This window comes from Carettochelys insculpta, chromosome 4, assembly GCF_033958435.1.
Source record: "Carettochelys insculpta isolate YL-2023 chromosome 4, ASM3395843v1, whole genome shotgun sequence".
NCBI classification, from domain to species: Eukaryota; Metazoa; Chordata; order Testudines; family Carettochelyidae; genus Carettochelys; species Carettochelys insculpta.
Window position 1 is genome coordinate 44,482,734 of NC_134140.1, and position 23,848 is coordinate 44,506,581.

A 23,848-nucleotide genomic window follows, 5' to 3' on the forward strand; every position below is an offset into this window, starting at 1 on the left:
AATATTTTAAAAATCGAGATAAACTAATTTTCTTGTAGCTCATCTACAAAGGAATGAAAAAAAAATGCAGCAGGGAAATCCTGGTCTCACTGACTTCAGTGAGGCCACAATTTCACTCCAGAAACAGTTTTAGAAAAGTTAAACCCGTTTCACCACACAATGAAAGTGCTCATCCTGGGGGAAGAAATGAGTTGGAGCACCCAAAGTTAGCAATTTAAAGTGACTTTACCTCAGCTTAGCCAGTCCCCATTTAACAATATGAGCTCTTAAATGATCCCAGCTTACATTTCACTGACAGCGTAGATCATTTACTACTACTTTTACTTTTGAGAGAGAGAGAATTGGGGGGGGTCTTTGTTTTTTTTTTGGGGGGGTCACAATATTAAAAAAACGTATTTTTAAATTAAAGCTTATGTTCCGTGGCAAAGAAAAAAATAAATCCAAAAACTGCTCAAAGCCCCTAAAGGCTTTGGAATAAAAGAGATCTATTGCTTTCTGGGGTCTCAGTTCGGGAGATTGTCAGCTGCAGTAGGGTCACAACATTCATGAGGGTCTGGTGTTCAGAACCCTCGCAAATGTTGATGTTTTGCAAATAGGGGTGTGTGTTTGGAGCCCAGGGGAAGCAGCAACTGCCAGTGCTCCCGGCCCTGGAGCCTTAGGGAGGCTGCAGCAGCTGCCAGTGCTCCTAGTCCCAGGTGCTCTCCACCTCAGAGCCCAGGGAAGCAGCAGCCACTGGCGCTCCTGCCTGGGGCCCCAGGGAAGCAGCGCAGGTGCTTCCCCCCCCCGCAAAGCTGCTCACGAATAATTGAATTCGCAAACATTATGTTCGCGAATGTGGGGGCCTTACTGTATACAGAGAGTTAATGCTCACAATATTGAACAATTTAATCAAACATACACTGTAGATGTCACTAACATATTTTTAAATTGGTTTCTTGCTTCAGACAGCAACATTGCAGACTATACATGATGCACACTAAGAGAATTTCAAATCAGAAATTGAGATCTTATTAAATTGATCACACTTAGTCTAACAAAAAGAAATCTCTAACTCGAGAAGCTGCAGCAACACAGTAGTAATAATAACAATAATATGTACCTAGTTTACCAACAGGCTACGTAAAAAGCACTAGTAAAGTCAGAACCAACTAAAAGTTCTTTTAGACAATTACTTGTTTCTCTTGTTTCATATGCTTTATGCTAAAATGTAAGTACATTATTTCTGTTCCAATTTATGTATTTGGTAGTAGATGGTAGAAAGTCAGGAAGTTTTTGGTAGTTGTCTTCTGTGATATTTTTGCGTATTTTTGTAAGTAAGTAGTTTTTAAGTGAGATGTAACTTGGTTGAATTCAAAATAAATCTAACTCCTGAAGAGTGCACTAATATAGAAAGGTTGAATGGCACTTGTTTTAAGACCTCAAATTACCTTAGGACCACGTTTCTCAACTAGTGGTATGAGCAGTCTGGGGGTACTGATACTCTTTTTTAAAGGGGGTACATTATTTAAAAAATGCTGAGAAACACTGGTCAAGGTTAATGAAGCAGAACTCTAACGAAATCACAGGTGTTATATGCATTTACTCCAGCTACGAATTTGGACAGCAATGTACTGTTGAACAATTTTGATACCAAATTAATGTACTCCCATACTGAAACATACTTGTTATACATAACTACTTATGGCAATTTCTTTGGCTCCAAATTAATTAGGGATAAAGAACAGGATCTGAGGGAACAGGATTTGCCTCACCATAAACAAATATTTTACATAAATCCAAATATAAAAAGGTGACACAGTCCATTAACTGCAGTAAATGAATTATTTGCTACTTTCAAAATAATATAGAAGAGTTGTAAATTGCAGCTGTGCTACCACACTCATCACCATTATTGTTTCAATAATTAATGGACACACGCTTTCAAAAGATGAAACCCAGTGATTTCTGAATTAGCATATGGAACAGTAGCAAACAGCATAAAATGCATCATTTAAATATCTGATTTTATTAAAAAGAACAACATCAAGATGGGATTTTTTTCTTAACAGATTTGAGTATTTTGAAAAGCTCATCTCTCCTCCATGTAAAACCTTAGAAGAAACATCTCTTATACCCTGCAGATTTTTTACTCATCCACCACATACCAGAATGATCACTCTATTGCATTACATGGACCTTCAGTTTGTTTTATACAAACCATTTCTCAGCAGCAAAGGGCTAGATGTTTAAAAGAAATGAATGATTGATTAATTAACATCTGGAAGTAATTAAATACTTTGGGTTTTTAAAAAATTAAGGTCATATTTAAGATCCATCATCTGAGACCTCAGCTGTGTTACGTGACAATGCCCCTTTTATAAAAGGTTGTCAGCTTTCTCAGTCCATGAGAAGCTATGTATTAATCTCGCCTTTAGGTTTAGCCATGCTTTACTTTATTCATATATTTCAGGGTCGGAAGGGACCACAGTGATTATCTAGACTCATCTTGTAATTCATCACTCTCCCAAAACAAGTTTCTGCTTGATAAGGAATATCAAGAGGCATCCTGCTATTTGCAATGTGCATTTCTTCTCTTGGGCAGTCTCATTTATATCCAGCTGTCTAAACACTGAGACTCAAGAGAAACACCAAATACATTTTTAAAGTGTACCAGTTACTAAAAGTTGAGAAAAACATTTCTTCACTTTTGTACCTGTTTCGTCGGGTGAACTTGGAGAAGCACTGTCCTGTGACAATGTTGTCCAGCTGGAATCTTCATCGCTTGGAGCCAGATTTTGGATCCGATGTAATGCACAATCTGTTTTGGCTCCAGTTTTTGGATGGTCCTTCTTAGTCTCAGGACTTGATGATACAGTGGCTACTTGGCCATCTTCTGGACTGGACAGCTTGTTGTGTTTCTGAGGCAGCGCATCTCCATTGACAATTATGGTAGAAGCCTGGCTGTTACTTTGTGCTGCTTTCTCCTCCATCACTACATGGCTGTTCCCAAAATTCTCTTCTAGTTCTCTGGTTGATGTTTCCAGATCTGCATAGTAATTTAGGAAGCTCTTGGTCCTCCTCGGTTGAGAGGAGAATATTTCACAGCCTGCAGAATCCTGAGGGGTTGGCTCTTTACCTTCTAACTTTTCAGAAGTTATGTTCATGCCTGCAGTCGTAGTGAGATTTTTGTTGGGATCCTGTTGCCCCTGTTCTGCTGCTTTTCTAAGCTGATTTTCTCCATTTTTTACCAATTTTATATTGGCAGAGTTGTTCCCCAGGAGGGGCTGTGCTGCTGGATCTGAAAGACCCATGGCTGTCTGAATGTTAGTTAATGCATATTTTTTCCTGCATTTTGGTGGAGTGATGTTCTTTGTTTCCGTATGCTTTATTTCTGCATTCAACAGTTCATTATGGGAAGAGCGTAAGTTCAGCGTATTTGGGGGAGTGGCAGGATTATTGCGATTCACAACGTCTGTTGTGCTATTGCTTGCCATAAACACAGCCAACGCGTCCACACTGGAGTCAACTAGAAAAGAAAAAAGAAATATTCATGAGATATGTTCATTGTATACTCCTTGTATTAGAGCTTTGGAAATGGGATGCAATGCTTTATGTAACTTGTAAAGAACAGTTTCTACACACTAAGTGAGCAGGAGAACAGATACCTCAGCAGAAGAGATCAGTTGTCAAATATGGAGCTCCAAAAGCAAAATAGGGTGGAGATGACACCAAGGACTGTTAAGTTAAGAAAAGTATGCAAGATTTTTTAACCCAATTTTTATTTAGTTTTTGCATGACTGTGTAACCACCCAGAGGTGGACTTGAACCTGAGACCTCTGGAGCTTAGTGCATGAGTTTCTGAAATCTGAGCTAAAAGTCAGCTACCTCTCAGTTACAGCTGTAGTGGAGATTCCTTCCTTCTCAACCATACCTAGGTATGTTGGTTACAAATGCACAAACTAGGTATATTTTGGAGAGGGAGAGACGTACTTTGCATCTATTCTGCAGCTCTATAGTTGTTCATTCTCTTGCTCGCTTAATGTTTCAATAGCTCCTGATCTAAGGAGAAGGAAACATTCCTTTACGACGTATCAGAAGTGACTTGAAGAATGAGTGGCCTGTAAACCAAAGCAAGGTTCTACTCCCTGTCCACCCTGGTAGACATGAAACATTGTTACTGCTTATTTTAGGTCTGACAGGCAAAGCCAGCTATCACCTCTTAACGGCTTCAAAAAAGGTACCATAGCTGTTTGCTCATTTTTCTTGATAATGCTTTAGTGTTTTTATAAATGCATGCTATGCTCTTTTGTTAGCAATAGTGTTTTTATAATACCCTATATATTTAGCAACAATTTTTTCACATTTGCAAAACATGCTCCACAATTCAGCCAAAGTTATTCTATTGCAATTCTACTAATTCTAAAGGAGTTACTCCAGGGATTTATGTGACCCACTATTTTTAGAGTTAATAGCATCTTTGTCTACTGATAAGCTGTAAGTCCAAAAGGACAATGTATATATCCCACAAATGAACTTCAACATTCTTCTAGTTTTCTTAGTGGTTTGCAACTTATGGGCAAGTCTCTAACATGTTATTCAAGACACTGCTCAAGCTTTCAGAGGACTAGGCTTACACAGGGAGGGGATTTTCTGATAGGGTTGTCAACTTTCTACCTGGACAAAACCGAACATGCTTGCCACACCCCCTCCAAAGCCCTGCCACTTTTCTGAGGCCCCATTCCAGCTCACTCCACACACATCTCTATTGGTCATTCACTTACAGTAAGCCCTCAAGTTACACACAGGTTGCATTCTTGCAACCCCCGTATAACTCAAATTTTCGCACAAGTCAAGGGGAAATGGGAGCCCCAGCTCCCCAGGCTTGCAAAAGCCAAGAAACTGAGAAGCCCACCAGGAGGCCACTTTCAGGACCCAAGAAACTGACCAAGGCAGCAGCCTTGGTCAGTTTCCTGGCTCCAGCCAGTGAAGGGGAACTGGGAACCAGAGGCAGCCTGGCTCCAGGCTCCCTTCCACTCCTTGGAGCCAGGAAACTGACCAAGGCTACTACCCTGGTCAGTTTCCCAGCTCTGCAAGAGGAGGGGAGCTGGGAGCCAGGCTGCCACCTGGTTCCCAGCTCCCCACTACTCCAGGAACCAGTTTCCCCACTCTTGTCAGGGACAGCGGCCTGACTTGCAGCTGCTGCCCTTGACAAGAAACTGCTTCTGTCAGGGGCACAGCCAAGAGTCAGGCTGCCACTCCTGTCGGGGCAGCAGTCACGTTAACCTGAGATACACACAACTTGGTTGCACATATCTTGAGGGTTTACTATACTCATTTTCACCAGGGTGGCTCAGGAAGCTGGGGTGCCAGAGAACCTCAGGGCTCCAGCAGGGAGTGTGGGCTCTGGGGTGGGGCTGGGAATGAGGGGTTTGGGTGCAAGAGGGGAAACGGGGGCAAGGTTGAGGGATTTGGAGGGTGGGAGCAGGGGGAGTGGGTATCAGGGCCAAAGTTCTCTCTAATCTTTTCCATCCATGTGTAGATTTTTTTCCATCTATGTGAAGAATAAATTATTGTGTGCACCAAGGCACGTGTGAATGTGGACCATCAGTAGAAAAAACAAACCTAGCTTCCTGTTACTTGTTTGTGAAATGCAAATTAGAGGCCAATCACTCCCTCTGAAACAGTATGCAGCACTGTCGCTCTTGCTGTTAGCTCTCAGACAGGGCTGATTGGTGATACGCCTGCTGCACAGTAAAATGAGGGCTTGGATGCAGATATATCCATGGATAAAAAACTACCATTTGAGCAAGCCACTGGGAGAATATCCCAGTTAAAATACATTTGATCTCTGAAAACAACAAGAAGTGTTGTGGCACCTTACAGACTAACAGATATTTTGGAGCATAAGCTTTCGTTGGCAAAGACCTGCTTCGGCTGCCCTCTGATATTTCATCTTTGAGTACTCAATATGTGAAAAAGAGACTACTGTAAAATGTGGATTTACAAAAAAATTAAGTACCTCATTTTCAAGATTGCATTATTTTTTGTTATTTAAACCTTAGAAAACAGACTTCTGTATTTCACCTCTCTCTTTTCCTCTATGCCACAGACTAAAAGTAACTTCCACCTCTACGTTACCCAGAGCTTAAAATACATGAGCTTTTCATGATCTGGTTACTGTGATTTCCTCAAATTCTGGTCTACTAGTGTTTTAACTTGAGTTTTTGGTTAATAAATTTATATCTTTAATATATTCCAGTCATAACTATAGCATGTTTCAAAAAATTATGAAGTATCTGAAATTAGTGTATTTTTCAGAGGTAAATACTTTTAAAGTTACCATCTCACATCTTGTCCAAGATGCAAAGTAATGTCATGACTCATCTGGCTGAGGCCTCAACATAAACTTATGAAAAAATACCCTCTGTTATGCAAGTAAGTATGTAGATTTGCTGTCTTAGAAAAATGGCTTAATTTGAATGTGCTGACTTGCTTTTTTAATTTCTTGTGGTTTGACTGAAACCTGAAGGCAATCACACATAGACTTTAAATACTCATAGACATCAAGATCAGAAAGGACCATCATGATTACCTAGTGTGGCCTGCTGTACCTTACCCACCCACTCCTGACCCATAACCTATAATAGATCTATAACCTCCGGCTGAGTTCCTGAAATCCTCAATTCCTCATTTAAAGATTGCAAGTTACAGATAATCTGCCATTTGCACCCTGACGAGGAAGACATAAAAATCTCAGGGTCTCTGCCACTTCAATGTGGTGAAAATTCCTTCCTGATCTCTAATATGTTGATCACGTAGCCCCTGAACAGACGGCAGGGCCCAGCAACCAGACACTTGGGAAAGAATTCTCTTTAGTAACTCAGAACCCTCCCTGACTAGGGTCCCATCACCTGCTGCTGGCGATATTCACAGCTAGTAGCTGCAGATCAGCTGCTTGCGACTGGGGACTGTCTCATCACACCATCTCCCTCCCACCCCCCAATAAATGTCTGAAGTTCAGTCTTAATGCCACTTAATTTCTTTTTGTCGCCACTGTTTACCTTGGAAGGCTGTTCAAAAACTTCACTCCTCTGATGTTTACAAATCTTCATCACATTTCAATACTAGACCTGTTGATGACTAACTTATACACATTTACTCTTGCATCCACATTGGCATTGAACTTAAATAACTCCTCTTTCTCCTTGGTATTTATCCTTCTGATGTGTTCATTGACAGTAATCATATCTCCCCTCAGCCTTCATTTGGTTAGGCTATCCAAGACAAGCTCTTTGAGTCTCCTCTCATAAATAGGTTTTTCATTCCTCTGATCATCCTGGTTGCCCTTCTGTGCACCTGTTCCATTTGAATTCATCTTTCATAAACATGGGATACCAGGAATTCAAATATCAGAGGAGTAGCCGTGTTAGTCTGGATCTGTAACAGCAACGAAGGGTCCTGTGGCACCTTATAGCCTAACAGAAAAGTTTTGAGCATGAGCTTTCGTGAGCACAGAAATTCCTACAGCAAAGAAATTTCAGGACCAGACTCCAAAGAGAAATTTCTGAGCTACAATTCATCTGCAAATTCGACGCCCTCAGATCAGGCTTAAACAAAGACTGCAAATGGCTGGCTAAATACAGAAGCAGATTCCCCTCCCTTGGTGTTCACACCTCCAGATCAACTGCTGGTAGTAAGCCTCACCCTTGCTGACTGAGCTAACCTTGTTATCCCCACCCTTGCTCTGGCTTATTTATACCTGGCCCTGCAGATTTCCAAGACCAGCATCTGATGAAGTGAGTCTGTGCTCACAAAAGCTCATGCTCAAAACATTTGTTAGTCTATAAGGTGCCACAGGACCCTTCGTTGCTGTTACAGGAATTCAAATGGTATTCCAGATGAGGTCTCACCAGTGTCTTGTATACTAGTTCTACCACTTCCCAGTCTCTATTGGAAATACCTCACCAGGCACAATCTAGAATTGAATGACACTCAGTCGCTCGTTGTCATCCTGTGATCAACTAATATACTCGATATAAATCTTTTAAGAAAAGGATGAGTGTGACTCATGACAGTTTATGTCTGGTAACATCCACCAATTGTATGCCATTTATCACAACCAGTTTTTGAAATCATATCATAGTACATTTCAGCAAAATAACATGTAAAAAATCTGAGTAATCTTATTTCAGACTCTCATAATCTATAAACATCTTAATATTGTCACAAGCAGGCAGCCCTGCCCTACAGATCTCTGTATCCCCTGCAATATTTTGCTCACTATTTTTGGTGGGGAAAAGACTTTTAAAAAAACCCCATCTTCCTAGATAACATTAAAATGTATCCTTTTACTTAATTAACTCAGTATCTAGTGAATTGCATTTCAAATGACAAAAAGCAATATATGGAGACATATGAACAAAACAACATGATCACTAGCCCACCCAGTCAAGGTCCAGCACTGACATACCAGGAATACTGATTCATTCCTAGAAAGTTAATCATAAGCCAAGGTTTTAAAAAGCTAAACATGAAGTTATGGTATCTCACCGTTATTTATGGGGGGTGTACATGAACTCATATGTACAACTCCTAACTTTCACAGGATAAATAGTGCATATATTCAGATAAAGGAGAGGGTAAGAACAATACATAGTAGTAGTAATGTAGTAGACTTCCAGTTATCTTCCACTGTTTCTGCCCTCATACTCATCGACACACACATTTACAAGTGTTGTCCCTATGCCATCAGTCAGCTTCAGAGTGCCTACGATTTGTGTTCCACCCTTTGTTCTACCTGAAACAAATGCTGATCAGAGCTAAGAGCAGCATTAGTTAGAAACAGATGAGTTGGGAATTAGTATTAATGGGTGTGGAGAAGATTGGACATACATATGTGGCAGTGATATGAGAACCAGAATGGAAATTAAGAGAGGAAAGAAGTCAAATGGTAAGACAGGACAGGAAGAAATTACAGAGGAAAGATGTTGGAACCTGATCAATAGGTGACAAAGTGAGGCTAGAAAAAGATGAAGTAAAGAAGAGAAACAACAACAAACCGGGGAAGGTATATAGAGAAAATCCATCCTGACATGAGAGAGCTGCCTATCTATCAAGGATGGAAGATAATGCCTGAGGAAAAAATTACTTCTAGTAAGGGAAAATATATGAGTTTAAGGAAGGACTTAAATTACCAGAAGACAGACATAGAGTAAAAAGGAAAAGAAAACATCCTGTGTCAGGCTCTAAGATGTTTTCATTCAGACTGTTATGTTTTCCACAGGAAGCTTATCCTAATTTACTATTTACAACTCCAAAGAATTGTATTTCTTTTGGCATCTCTTTTTCATCTAAACCCTTTAATTCAGAGTCATGTGCAACCATTGTCATCTGATTGCATATCACAATTAGGGTGGTCCTATCACGTCCTAAAGAGGTCCAAACCATTTCCAACACAAATTTCCTCCTCCATGTTACAATTTTCCCACTCACTTCGCTCGGATGTAAAAGTGATGATACAAGAGGCAAATCAAGAAAGGGGCTGCCCCAAGTCTGTATTTCACATTTCTCACTACACCATACTGCCCTGCCTTTACAAGAATACACTTCACCTTTCTACCTGCCAGCCCCTGATAATCTTTGTTGCACTTCTCTGAACATTCTCCAATTCCACTACAATCTTTTTGTGGATGGGCAACCAAACCTGGACACAGTATTTAAGATGTTGAGTTACCCTGGATTTATATAGAGGCACTAAGATTTGTCCTATTTTCCATTCCTTTCCTAACAGTTCCTCTAACAGTTTTGACCACTGCTGCTCATTGTGCTGAAGCTTTCAGAGAACTGTCCATGGTGACTCCAAAATCTTTTTCTTCTGGGTAACAACTAACACAGATCCCATCTTGTTATATTTGTAACTGGGATTATTTTTTTTCCAATGATTTTTTTGCATTATTTTGTACTTACCAATGTTGAATTTCATCTGCCCAGTCACTCAGTTTTGTGATATCCCCCCTCCTACTACCAATAACTCTCTGCAGTCAGCTTTGAAATTCACTATTTTAAATTGTTTTGAATCACCTGGAAATACTACCTCCTAGATCGTCCTTGAACATGTTGAGCTCCCTGGCTATGGTTACACTACAGCAATCTGTCGACAGAAGTATCTGTCAGATGGGATGTTCCGACAAAATTTCTGACAACAATTGCGTCTACACACAAAAGCAGATCGAACTTTCAATCTACTCTGCCAACAAAAGGGCCCCTGGAGAGTCTACACAGCTTTTTTTGTTGACAGTTTCTGTCAACAATGTGTATTTTGTGTGTAGATGCTCCATGAGTTTGCTGGCAAAGCCCATTTTGTAGACAGAATTCTCTAGTGTAACCACAGGGCCCTAGATTCCAGTGCAGACTCTTGTTGCCCCCTCTATTAACCTCTCTCAATTTTTAAAATGGACTATTTACTCCTCCACTTTTGTCTCCTATCATTTAACCAATACTGATCCATGTCTGAATCAGGATTATTTCTTATTTGTCCAGTGTTGAACATGAGGTCTCACTGTGAATGGGGCACAACTGTACTTCAAATAATACGAACAAAATGGCCCTGTTTAATATTTTTCAAAAGTCACGTCACAAACCTTATAAAATGCAAGGCTTTTTTGGCTAAAAATACAAGAACATTAGCATCCAAACAGAATATAAACATTTTAAATAAGACATATTTGTTTGTGACTGTACTTTATTCTGCTTTTAAATACCTTTCCTCAAGCAAGAATTAACTTAAGAAAGGACCATTTTTTTTCCAAAAAAAAGAAAACAAAGTGTTTGCTTGTTCCCCTTATGAATGCAAACTTAAAACCAATATGGTCCTGATAAGAAGAGAGAGATTTTAAGATTTTGCTTATGGAAATATGTGAAAGGGCATCTGACCTGGAAGTACTTCTGACATGGATCTCAGGGCTTCAGCAATGGATCAGGAAAAGGATTATAATTTGAAATCTGAAAAGAGGGATCATTTAAGAAATTAAAAACAAAGAAAAACACAAAAGAAAAACATCACATAAAATTTCCTAAAGAGCTGTTAAGTATGATAATAAAACATTGCAACATAATGTTGCTGAGTTTTCATAAGTGTTGGCAGCTGCAGAATGTTTCAGTAGAGGAACTAGGTATTTTGTAAAACTAATTAGTGCAAGTACTTTAAAAAAAACCCCACTGACAGCATATTTTTTATGCCTGGTGCACACTTTAATAAGGCAGAAAGCAAAATGTGAATACGATTTCCCATTTTTAGAGCAACATACTCGGGTAAGCATTTTCTCATATTACAAAATACAAGGTTTGTTCCTGTAGTCCTCACTCACTCATTTAAGTGACACTTACCCAGGAGAGCAGTCACATTAGGGTGTCCTAGGACTAACATGCATGAGTGAAGAATACTCACTAGAGGAAGAGCAGAATAGGGCTCAGTCTTTGACACTAGACTGTAGGAAATAGCTTGATGAACAGACACAACAATAGAGAACAATCATGCAAACCTGTTTTCTAGATGGCACTTTCTTAGTGTTGAGTTTTTCCTTAATATCTTGTTTTGTTGTAATATTTGGAGGGGAGGGTTAAAATAATTTTTGAACAAGGTAGAAAAGTAATCTGAAACCTATATATCAACAGGAATTGTGATTAAGGGTGCAATAATACACAATCTGAGGTTGCGAGTCCTTAATTTGGAGACAGACCCCCCCCAAAAACCCAAATTCTTTATAACGCAGATTCCATTTTATGCAGCGCCATCCAGTGAATACAGTATATATGACAAAATATCAGGCTTTGAGCCTATGATTTCAGATGCTGTGTAATTTAAGTCAACCAAAAGCGTAAACAGCTTCATAGAAATATAGGATAGTTTTTTGTATCCAAAAGTACTTTACTAAATCCTAAATATAACTCTCTACACTTACTAATAATTAAATTAAAAGTTTGATTCTACAGAAAAATACATTTACTGTAACATTTTAAGTTCCAAGTTTCAATGCTAAATAGTCAACACTCATAAAAACGTTCTGACACCAATCTTAATGCTATGTCTCTCCATTCCACACACCATATACATGCAAAACATGCAATTTTGGACTCAGTTGCACTGGTGCAAATATCAAGATTTATGGTGGTATAACTAAGATCAGTATCAGGGTAACATGATAGGTTTCCTCATTGTTTTGTCAACCTTCACTGTGCCACCTTCAGCATACATGTTACAAGCATGACCCTAGCTAATGCTGGGAAGAGAGCTAAACCTCTCTCCTTGGAAGGGTAATCAGATCCTGAAAAAACTTGGCAATGTTTGGGGAAACTGTTATGGAGAATCACTAGTTACAGCCAGTGGCTGTCTGACTGTTGGAAAGGAGAAAGACTTCCACGAGTGATAAGAAAAACTATACTACACCATAACTAGGAATAATGGCTGACAATAGAACTTGGAGAGAAGAACCTTCTGATAGAGAAGCAGTTAGGCAGAAGAACCAGAAGGAAAGATACTAAAGGAAAAACTGAGCAGAGAAGGTGCTGTTTGGGTAATACATGGTGCAGGAAAGGAACAAGAGTTGCAAGCAGCTTATCTGAGTGCCTCTCCCCTCCCAGGTGCCTAGTTTGCAATAGCCATGGTTGGTCCTCTTTTGCCTGACACTCTGGCTCCTAGTGCGCCCCAGTCCAGACCAGCTTCCTTGTTGACCACTGTCTCATTTCCAGTTTCTCCCATTCCACCTAACATTGCTGAGCTCCCAAGCCTACCATAAGCTTCATCCTTGGGCTGTTTTGTCTTCTGGCTCCTGTCAAGACAGCCCCAGCCAGATGCCTCTGCCATATAACTGCATTTGTAAATTTAGAGCTGAATGCACTGCCAGCCTCCTGCCGACGCTTAACAGCAATGCTGTCTGTCTTATAGTGATGTTCTTATATGTCTTGTTAATGAAAATCCATTATACTGGCCTGTCTTTATATTCTACCGTTAAGTTAAAAAACTTAAAATCATTAAAAGCCATGGGTTTAAACATTCAAGTAGAGTGCATTTCCTTAGCAGTATTCCACAACTTTCCCACCCCAGCTCCTAGCCAGCAAACATGTAGAGACCAGTCAGCACTCAACCCAATTCTAACCGTTTTATAGATAAAAGCAAATAATTGGTCAAAGTCAAGACCCTTGCATTATTATTTTTATACAATTTCAAGGAACTTTGTTAGACACAGATATAAACATATACTGGACTGCTCATCGGAGAGATAAGTTCTTATGGACAAAGTATCTTGCATTTTAGTTTGACAGAAATGTTACCATGTACTGCAGGATTTTTCATAAACCCAGCAATCACATAAAAAGTAAATAGAAGCCTCTTCCATTTACACAAAGTACAATATAATATGCTGTAAGGAGCTGCCCTGCACTTATCAGCAGCATGGACAAGACGACCTCGCACATCTTTTTTCCCCCATTTAATTTTCTTTTTTTATTTTAAATTAGATTTTTCCTATGCAGAATGGAACAGTCTGGCAGACAATAACCTGAATTGACATTATATAAAGACAGAGTGCATGCCATATCTTGATTCATTGCAAGCAAGATTAAGACAACTTTCTGCCACCAGATCTGTATGTTTCCAGAAACAACATTTGTCTAGTAAACTTCTTCTTCCAAAGCAATTTATTTTCTTGAATATGATTCAAAAACAAAAATACAAACACATGCAAGACACAAGAATTTTATTTCTTCATCTCTGCACAGATGAATAAAAACGTTACTCATCTTCTCAAAAATGTTCTTTGAGATGTGTTGTTCATGTCCATCTAAATGAACTTTTATGGAAGAGACTAAGTGCTCCTATTGCTTTAGGTGGCAGAGATAGTCTAAAATCAAAGATATCAGAGCCTGCGCAGGGATGGTGGGGAGAAACATGTTGATTGAACCAAACTGAAAATCTATCCACTTGGCAATGCAGGCAGTTCTTGTAGAAGGTTTCACACTGCCACAGAGGACTTGTCTAACCTGGTCTCAGCATGAGAGCACCAAGGAGCTTAGCCATTGAGTTTCCATGCTTTGAGTGGGAGAGACTTCAAGTTCAGGTGGAGTAGCCAGCTGTGGTCTTGTGTGAGAAGGCCCGAGACTATCATTAGTAGGATCGGAGCCTCCACTGACATGTCCACCAGTAAGGTGCAGCAATGTTGACAGCCCCAGCCAGGGCTATGAGGATGACCTGGGCTCAGTCCTGCCTGATTTTTATCAGCACTCTGTGAACAGGTGGTATGGGTGAAAATGCACACAGGAGCTGAGGTACCCAGTTGAGGAGGAATGCATCCCCTGGAAGGGCCCAGGCTGAGGTTCTGGAACTAACAGAACTGGAGACACTTCCCATTGTGCCAAGTTGCAAAGAGTCTTTCTGGGGAGGTTCCCACCTCTGGAAGACTGAATCAGCCACCTGTGGACTGAAGGGATCAATCATGGGATTGAAGGAGCGTCTGAGATTGTCTGCTAAATTGTTCTGTGCTCCTGCGAGATCTGTGGATGTACTGACTGCTTCTCACAGAAATGCCATAATCTATGAACTTTGTGACATAGGGGAGAGGAGAGTGCACCCTCATTTGTTGCTGTTTTTGTGTTGTCTGTTAACACCAGTATACAATGACAGCTGGGGTCTGAATTCCTGGCACACCAATCAGACCACTCTGAGTTCCCAGATATTTATGTGGAGTGCCAGATTGGTGAGGGACCAAATGCCTTCAGTTCTGAATTCTCCCAAATGGGCTCCCCAGCCCAAGTCTGCTGCAGACATCACTAAGGTCTGCGGTAATGGGAAGGGGACACCGGAGCAAAGTTGGCTTCGGTCAAGACACCAAAGGACAGAATCTAACACTACAGTGGGTAAAGTTACTAGCCTGTCCAGTGTGTCATGGGATGGACGGGAGGTTGATAACAGCCATAGCTGAAGCAGTCTGAGCCTTGCGTGCTATATCATTTATGTCCAGAAAACCAAGTCACCTAAAAGTTAGAGGCAGTTCCTGGCCATGGTTCTGGGGAAACTTCTGAGAGACCAAACGATAGCGGTCATGGCCTGAAACCATTCCACTGGGAGGTAGACCCTTGCTTAAGTGGATTCTAGGACAACCCCAGTGACCTCTATCCTCTGAACTGGGAAGAAAATGGATTTGAACTCAGTAAGAAGGAGGCCTAGATAGTCAAAAATAGCTGTGATGAATGTCACATGGGCCTCTACCTGACTGTTGGACTGGCCCTTGATAAGACAGTCATCGAGGTATGGAAAAACTTGAACCTGATATCTGTAAAGGAAGCCGGCAACCACTGCCATGCATTTTGTGAGGGGCTAAGGATAGGCTGAAGGGGAGCACTGTGAATTGGTAATGCTTGTTGTCTATTAGAACTCTCAAGTACTTCCTGTGAGGTTGAGAGATCAAGATGGGGAAATACAAGTTCCTAAAGCTGAGGATGGCATACCAGTCATTCAGTCCCAGGGAGGGAATTATGGGTGCCAGGGAAACCGTGTGGGACTTGAGTTTCTCTACAAATTTGTTGAGTTCCTGCAGGTCCAAAATGAGAAAAAGCTTGCCCTGGGCTTTTGGAATTATGAAGTAGCAGGAGTGAAAACACTGTCCCCTGCTTTCTGGAGGGACCTCCTCTATCACCCCCAGACATACAAGCACCTGCACATTCTCAATTAGGAGTTGCTCATGAGAAGGGTTCCTGGAGAAGGATGGGGAGTTGGGGATGAGAGGGTGGAGGGGAGAAAAACTGGATGAAGTATTCCCTCTCTACTGTGCCTAATACACAATGACCTGAAGTAATCTGGGATTGCGCATGGTAGAAAGAAGATAGTAGGGAGGAGAAAGTAAGATGAGGTAGATCTAAAAGAACAAGTGCCATATCATCCTTGACCGACCCCTCAAAATTGTTGCTTATGGCTTGCTGAGGGTTTGGGCAGACCAGAGCCTTGTCCTGATGAAGCAGTTGGCATCTCCTGCCATTCCTATTTCTCCTTCTAGGCTTTCCAGTGGCCTTGAGGTGAGTAAGGGCAGGACTAGCTATGAGGCATAAAGAGCCTATCTTGAGTAGGAGAAGTAGGAACCCCTACGGACTTAAGGATTGTTCTTGAGTCTTTGAGAATATGAGGTCTCATCTCCATCTTTTCTGAAAAAAGATGTATCTTTGAAATATATCTTTCATGGATGTATCTTTGAAAGAAAAATCCTGAATGGTCTGCTGGATCTCATAAGATAGACCTGAGACTTGTAGCCAGGCCTTCTTTCACACGGCTATACCTGCTGCCATGACTAGTAGCTGTATCCACAGAGTCAAATGCTGCTTGTAAGGATCCTCTAGATGTGACCCTGCCTTCTTCTAGGATTGCTGAAAATTTGGCAAGAGTCTCAGGGGAGAAACTGTAAACTTTGATAAAGTGTTGCATATATTAAAGCCGTATCTAGAAACCAACACTTGCTGGTTAGATATATGCAGCTGAAGACTCCCAGTGGATTAGACCTTTCTGCCATACACATCCAATCATTTAGCTTCTCTGTTCTTTGGAGATGGGCCATGGAAACCCTACAGTTCATAGTGGTTTGCTGCATCCACCATCAGAGAGTCTGGGGGAGAGTGAGAATGGAGGTGCTCAAACCTCCTTGATGGAACAAAACAGTGCCTCTCATTATGCCTGGCAGTTAGAAGCAAGGAGGCTGGGGTTGGCCACAGTGTTTTGGTAGCATCTGAAATGGACCTAATGATCAGCAATGCAATAAAGCCAGGAGCAGAGGAAGACAGGATGTCTACAGTGGGGTCAACATCCTCCCCCACCTCCTCTACCTGTATGTTGAGACACTGGGACACATTTTGGAGTATTTGTTGGAGGGCGTTACTGTCTTTGCAGAGCCATGGCTGACATCAAGCACATCAGCACCTCACTGGGAAAGATAAGGAGGAGCTGCCTGTCAGTGGTTAGAGTGCCTGCTGCATAGGGCCAACCAGGATAACTGTTTGTATTCCAGATCCAGCATATACTAACGGCAACAAAGATGATCTCAATGGCTTTGGTGCCACCAGTGATGCTGGAGCTGCTGTTGGTGCTACACCACTGCCGCTATCAGTGTCAGCATCAAAGTCACTGATATTGGTGCCTGTGTCAGTATCCACATTGGTGTTGAAATTGGCATTATGGATGGTATTCAGCAGGGCAACAGTCTTGGCACGTTGGCGGAAGAGGTTGGAGGCTCAATTACTTGGGTTGTCACCAAAGCTGTTGGTCCCTGTGGAGGAACAAAGGTGGCAGATGCCACAGATGATGGCCTTGAGTAATGCTCTTGGTTCTGACCTTGGCTTTGATCAAAAGCCCAGGGAGTCCAAAAGGCCCATTGGGTCGGGGGCTGCCACTGAGAGGGCCACAGTGCCAATCACAGGTGGATATCTATCTCTGGCTCGTGCTCCAATCGGATCTGCCTGAGTAAAACTGTGACTCCAAGTTGTTCATGAAGGATGACCTAGGAGGAGCTAAGCTTCTGAGCACTGAACTCTGGTGCAGTGATTTACCCCTTGGATCCCATTGCAATGCTAAGGAGCAGTGTGTCAGCAAGGGAGAGCATCGAGCCATCATTGCTGAGTTGCATCTCAGCCACGCTTACTGGGGATCTGGTGCTGGAGAAAAAAAGGGAGCCATGCAGTGCACCCAATCCTGGGCTGCTTGGAAAGCCTCAGACATGGAGGACACAACAATGCCCCATGCTAGCTGTGGAGACCTGGCTGGACATGAGGTATTTGAATTCGGAGTTCTTCCCCACAGTTCAGATACGGGTGTCAAAGCCTGGTGGTCTGACTCGGATCTCACCCTCGATGTGTCCTTGGACATGGCTGTAGGAGATCTTCCCCACCCTTGGTCCCCAAACCCAGTCTCTTCTTCTTCTGCAGGTCTGGTGATTGGGAATGGTGCTGCCTAGGCACGCAGTTAGAGGAGTCTATCAGGTGCCGCAAGTCATTAGGGGGCACCTGAGGTTGAGCTGGAGGCACAGGGCGGCTCAGAAGCAATGGAGGTGCGTTTGGCACTGAGTCCATTGGTATGTGGTCTGGCTGATCCATACCCTCCATCTTTGTGTGTGACAGGCCTGAAGGTTTTAGAAATCACACTATGGTCCTCGGGTGACCCTCTCCTAAACACTTCAAGCAGTAAGTGTGGGGGTCGCTTCTGGGCACATTCTTGCCACACGAGTCACAGGCTTTGAAGCCCAGAACCCAGGCTTGCCCTGGTGCTGAGGCACACATGGGACGTAAAAACAAACCTTCCAATTAAAACTTAACTAAACTATAACCGATGAAATACTTAACTGTCAACTATTTAATTGTTAACTAATTAAAAGCAATATGGACTGAGAAGAAAGCTGCTTCCCTTGTGAGCAAGAGCACAGGAGAATTCCAGCTGTCACTTGTGGTAAAAAGGAACTGAAGGTGATGGGGGTGAGCAGGGCGCTACATTCAGCACCATGGAAATGCAACTCCCAGGGGCGCCCAGGCCAACCCTATGGCTAGCTGCCAGGGGAAAACTCTTCCAGCTAACGTGCATGTATGCACGCGACCACCTGTTTTGGAATACACATGAACAAACACTCCAATTAGATTCTTCATCTCTTCTTCCCACCCCAGCTTCCCCAAAAACAAGAAAACTCCCTTAAATACACACACATTTCTATACGGTAAAAATAGTATGTATTCCATTCGCTCTGTCTCTCTTGTATACAAACTGAAAAACAAAAATTTGACACTTTAAAACAGAATTCTTGCAATGGATTGACCAAGCAGCCAGATGGACTGGCTATTCCCAAACTTGCAGTTACTCTTTCTCCAACATCAACCAACATTTAACTCTTACCCATTGCTAAAGCATCATATGAACCTGTTTTGGATTTCTAAAACCAAAATAATCCCAATCAAATTAATGGAAAGCAAGACAGCCTTTTTCTTCTCTCTGTGCCACGTTTCTATTATAGAGCAAACAAACAAACAAACAAACTGCCCCATAAATCAGACAGGCTATTCAGAGTCTTAACAAGATAATGGAAAGAAGCCTGATGGGGGCTCTGATAAATTCGCCAGGCAAAACTATTTAATCTGAATCAGACTTTATTAGTTCAGACTAGACTTTTTTTCAGCTTCTACATAAATCTGACATAGGTCACTTGGCAACACTTAGATCAGAAAGGAGAGCTATTCCAAGGATGATTACTTCCTGAACAGAGTGAAAAATTGGCAGAATCAATTGCCAATTCCCAGCTTCCCAAATGTTCTTAATGGCACCAAGTCAGTATCAACCCCTTTAAAAAGCCTTTCGATCAGGACATGCAGGTGAATAGAACACCATGCATCCAGGATGGTTTACAACAGCTTCATTAATTAAGCCTACTTAACTGATTCTCTAACTATTGTGCAATAAATAGAGCCCAAAGAGTGTGTTGGATTAAAGACAGAAAACCAGCAAGCATACAGCTACCCTTAGCGTACATCCACTCCCATTCAGCCCAGCCACCAAATCTCATTTGCAGTATACAAAAGCGTTCTGGCACCTGAAAAACTCAAGAGCAGTATAATTTCAGGTATTGGCACCCTTACCACTGGACTATCCAGTTATGTGGACTCCCTCCTCAAACCCTCTGCCACCAACTCTCCCAGCTATCTCTGAGATACCCCTGACTTCCTGGGGAAAGTACAAAACATCAGAAAAGTTCCTGACAACACTATCCTTGCCACCATGGATGTAGAGGCTCTGTACCCTAATACTGCATACAAAGACAGATTACAAGCAATCAGGAATGCCATCCCTGATGTCACCACAGTCAGTCGGGTGTCTGACCTCTGTAACTTTATTCTCACCCACAATGATTTCCGATTTGGGGACAATTTATATCTCCAGATTAGTGGAACTGCTATAGGCACCCGCATGGCCCCACAATATGCTAATATATTCATGGCTGATCTGGAAGAACGACTCCTCAGTTCTCGTCCCCTATTACCCCTCCTCTACTTAAGATACATTGATGACATATTTATGATTTGGACCCATGGTATAGAGACTCTAGAAGAATTCCACAAAGACTTGAACAACCTGCACCCCACCAACTTATGCCTCAATTACTCCATGGGAGAGAGACATTTCCTGGATGCTACAGTACAAATCAAGGATGGCCTGATCGGCACCACGCTCTACCGGAAACCCACTGATCTCTATACTTACCTACACCTTTCTAGCTTCCATCCTGCACACATAACTAGATCCATTGTTTACAGGCAAGCCCTTAGGTGCAATTGCATTTGCTCTGATCCTACTGACAGAGACCGAAAACTACAAGATCTCTACCAAATATTCATAAACCTGAATTACCCAGAAGGAGAAATAAATAAAAAAAACAAAAACCGCCAGGGCCAGACGAATACCCAGAGACCGGCTACTCCAAGATAGGCCCAAAAAAGCCAAGAACAGAACACCACTGGTCATTACCTACAGCCCCCAACTCAAACCACTGCAACAATTATTAAAGACCTACAACCTATCCTTAATCAGGATGCCACATTCCAGAAGGCCCTAGGTGACAGGCCTATTCTCTCCTACAGACAACTTCCCAACCTTATGAGGATTCTCACCCACAACCACAGTTTATACCGCAAGAGCACCAGTCCTGGAACTTTTCCTTGCAACAAATTCTGTTGCCAGCTTTGTCCACATACCTATTCTGGAGATACCATCACTGGCCCTAACCAGGTTATTCACAGAATCACGGGCACATTCTCATGTTCCTCAGCTAACATCATATATGCCATCATGTGCCAACAATACCCGGATGCTTTGTATATTGGACAGACTTCAAACTCTCTCAGACAAAGAATTAATGGGCACAAAACAGACATAAGAACACTCCTAATTCACAAACCGGTCAGTCAACATTTTAATGGAGTGGGCCATTCTGTTAATGACTTAAAAGTTTCTGTTTCAATGAAGAGGAATTTTCACAACAGTCTGCAAAGAGAGGCTTCTGAACTCTCTTTTATATTCAAATTCGACACATTAACATGTGGCTTGAACCAAGATGTGAATTTTCTGGGTCATAATAGGGGTTCTTTTGCGTACTTGGCTTAATCTAATTCTTGACACCCCCCCACCCTCAACTTCTGCCCCTGTACTCTCTGATTTGCTCACCTTGATAATTTTTTTCTGATTTGTCAACCTTGATTTTTTTTTTGGTTCTCTGTGCCTTAAATATTGAGTCTGTTGTGGTATGGCTATGGTCTGAAGAAGTGAGTCCCATGAAAGCTCACCACCTAATACATTATTTTGTTAGTCTTTAAAGTGCTACTTGACTGCTTTTTTGTTTTGATAGTTTTGCTTTCTCTCTGTTACTATTCAGGAGAAGTAGTATGTATTTTTGAGCGCCATCTACTGGCACATTCACTAATTTTCATATACTGTACACAGATTAAGTCTTTCATTGACCAAATCCCATAACAAAATTTTGAGGCCCTGGAAATAATAAATCACTATCCATCAATGTATTGTTGGACACTGTTTAGTTCCTATCAAGGCTATTCAGAAAGGGTTTTACACCAAAACTACCCAGACTGAGGCTAGTAGTTTTGAGCCAGATATTGCTGAGGCAGTAATGTATTTGGAAGAGCAAAGTATACTGAAAACATTGCTGCAGGAACAATGCTTATTTGTTGGTAGCCAGAGAAATCTCATGATTCAGTCAGGGTTCAACAGAAGAATGTGTTATCCTTTGAATGAAGTTTTGTTGTAGGCGTGTGCATTCTCAGAAGCTCATTTGCACATCACCAAAGCCAGATTCACTCTAACTCAGTTTACATAAGTCTTTAAATATTTAACTGTTCTCTGCGTTTTGTATTTTAGGAACAGAATACTATTATTCTGATATACTTTCTGATGACCATCCAGGCCCCAGGAAAAATATATTAAATAAATAAAGGCAGATTCAGAAGATCAAATCCATTAGCCTCTGTTTTACACCAAATATGATGTGAGAACAAGAACCCTCTTGGTTTTTGCAGACTTTATTCTGGGTTAAGGGAGGATTTTACAAAAAAATAAAATAAATGGGAAATAATCCATTAATGCACCATATGAAGCTATCACAGATGAAGGGAAACAAAAGCAAGAAAACAAATGTGAAATAATCAACAAAAGCCAAAATGTAAAGAAAGGAAAGAAATCAAAATACAGCAGAACCTCTTTAATTCATATGGACTGGGAATTCATTACAGAATAGTTTGCAGTAAACAAAAATAATACAGTCAGAAAATAGTTTAGTCAAATGTTTAAATCTAAGTACCTTAAGTTAAGCATCTAAGTAAAAGTAACCTGATTTTTAAGTGCTCAGAACTTGCAGTTCCCATTAACAGTTGCCATAGGCATGGGACCAGCACCTCTGAAAATCAGGCTGCAGTTATTTATTCAAACATGGATTTAAAAGCCTACCTTCAGACATTTATGTTTGTAACTTTGACCTTTGCTCATTTATCTGAGGAGCGCAGTTTAATATTACTTATCTTTTATGATATGCCAGTAATGGGTAGTACAAAGTGTAGTTTGTACTACACTTTGTGGCTGGGTCTACATGGAGATGTCCTGCAGCTTCATGCTAATGAGCAGTCCCGTGATTGCAAATGGCTGCTCATTAGTATATTCCTGTGGCTCATTAGCATAGCTGTATGCATCTGTCAGCAAAGCCCCACTCTGTTGCCAGGCCCTTATGCCGGAATCAGGCCATTTACACTAGAACTGGTAAGAAATACTGTACTAATTAAATCTGAATCAGCTATAAGGGGCTGGCAACAGAGGGGGTTTTTTGCCAGCAGACACACATCTACATGGTCTGTTTAATGCCGGTAACACCCACTGACAGCAGTGACATCTCATGCAACTGTGCTGATGAGCTGTGAGAATATGCTAATGAGCAGCCATTTGCAATTGCAAGACTGCTCATTAGCATGAAGCTGCTGGCAGGATGTCTCCATGTAGTACCCACCTGTAAGTGCAATAAATGCTAGTAACATGTGACATAATTAAAGTACTGTCTACACACCTTTGGCTTTGGCTACACAGAAGGTTTGAAGCACAGCAGTGACAGCACTTGAATGCAGCAGTGTGGCCACAGCAAGAGCGCTTGGAGAGAGGTCTCCCAGAGATCTAGGTAAACAACCTCCACAAGGGGAGTACTTAACAGCGCTGGGGGCATGGTTCCCAATGCAACAGCCTGACGTACAGTGGCACTGCACAGCGCTTTAACTTGCTGCGCTCCAACCCAGCTTGGCAAGATTTGAGCCGATGCGATACAGAGTTGAGCCCTCTTGATGCTCCCATGCTAAGAATATTTTACTTAATGGTTATTTAATTGATCTGTTAATATGTCTTAAATTAGTACAGTATTTCTAACCAATTCTAATGTAAGTTTCTCCTTTTCTCCCCGGCTCATAAGGGAGGCTTGGGTTAAGAACCAGAACTGCTTGAAAATAGGAGGAGTACTTATATCCGTCCTCCATGGATTTAACATACAATGGTGATCAATTACTACAACATTAATTTGCAAATCAGAAATTAACAAATGAAAGGAAGCCATCTAATTAAGAAATCCTGACAGATGATTAGTAACCATCCTTAAGTATTATCTGCCTCCAAAAGATTACTATAGAAGCCACAAACCTTTACTTACCAAAAAAGAATTGTGTAGCGATGAAAACAAGGGTTTTGGGCTTGGAGACTGGGGCTCAATTACTACTCTGCCACAGAGTTGCTGTATGACTTTGGGCAAGTCTCTTAATT

General features: G+C 41.5%; 1 protein-coding gene across 16 annotated transcripts in view; it reads right to left on the minus strand.

Annotated features, from left to right (window-relative positions):
• APBB2 (amyloid beta precursor protein binding family B member 2) overlaps window positions 1-23,848 on the minus strand; it is a 300,231-nt gene that overhangs the window by 153,434 nt on the left and 122,949 nt on the right. For 9 of the 16 annotated variants that reach the window (XM_074992657.1, XM_074992658.1, XM_074992666.1 and 6 more), the window contains one exon: window positions 2,693-3,505. In XM_074992657.1, the coding sequence (XP_074848758.1) occupies window positions 2,693-3,505 (813 nt within the window). Of the gene's footprint in view, window positions 1-2,692; window positions 3,506-10,911; window positions 10,981-23,848 lie in introns of all 16 variants that reach the window. The other 7 variants (XM_074992662.1, XM_074992660.1, XM_074992671.1 and 4 more) reach the window with 1 other exon arrangement.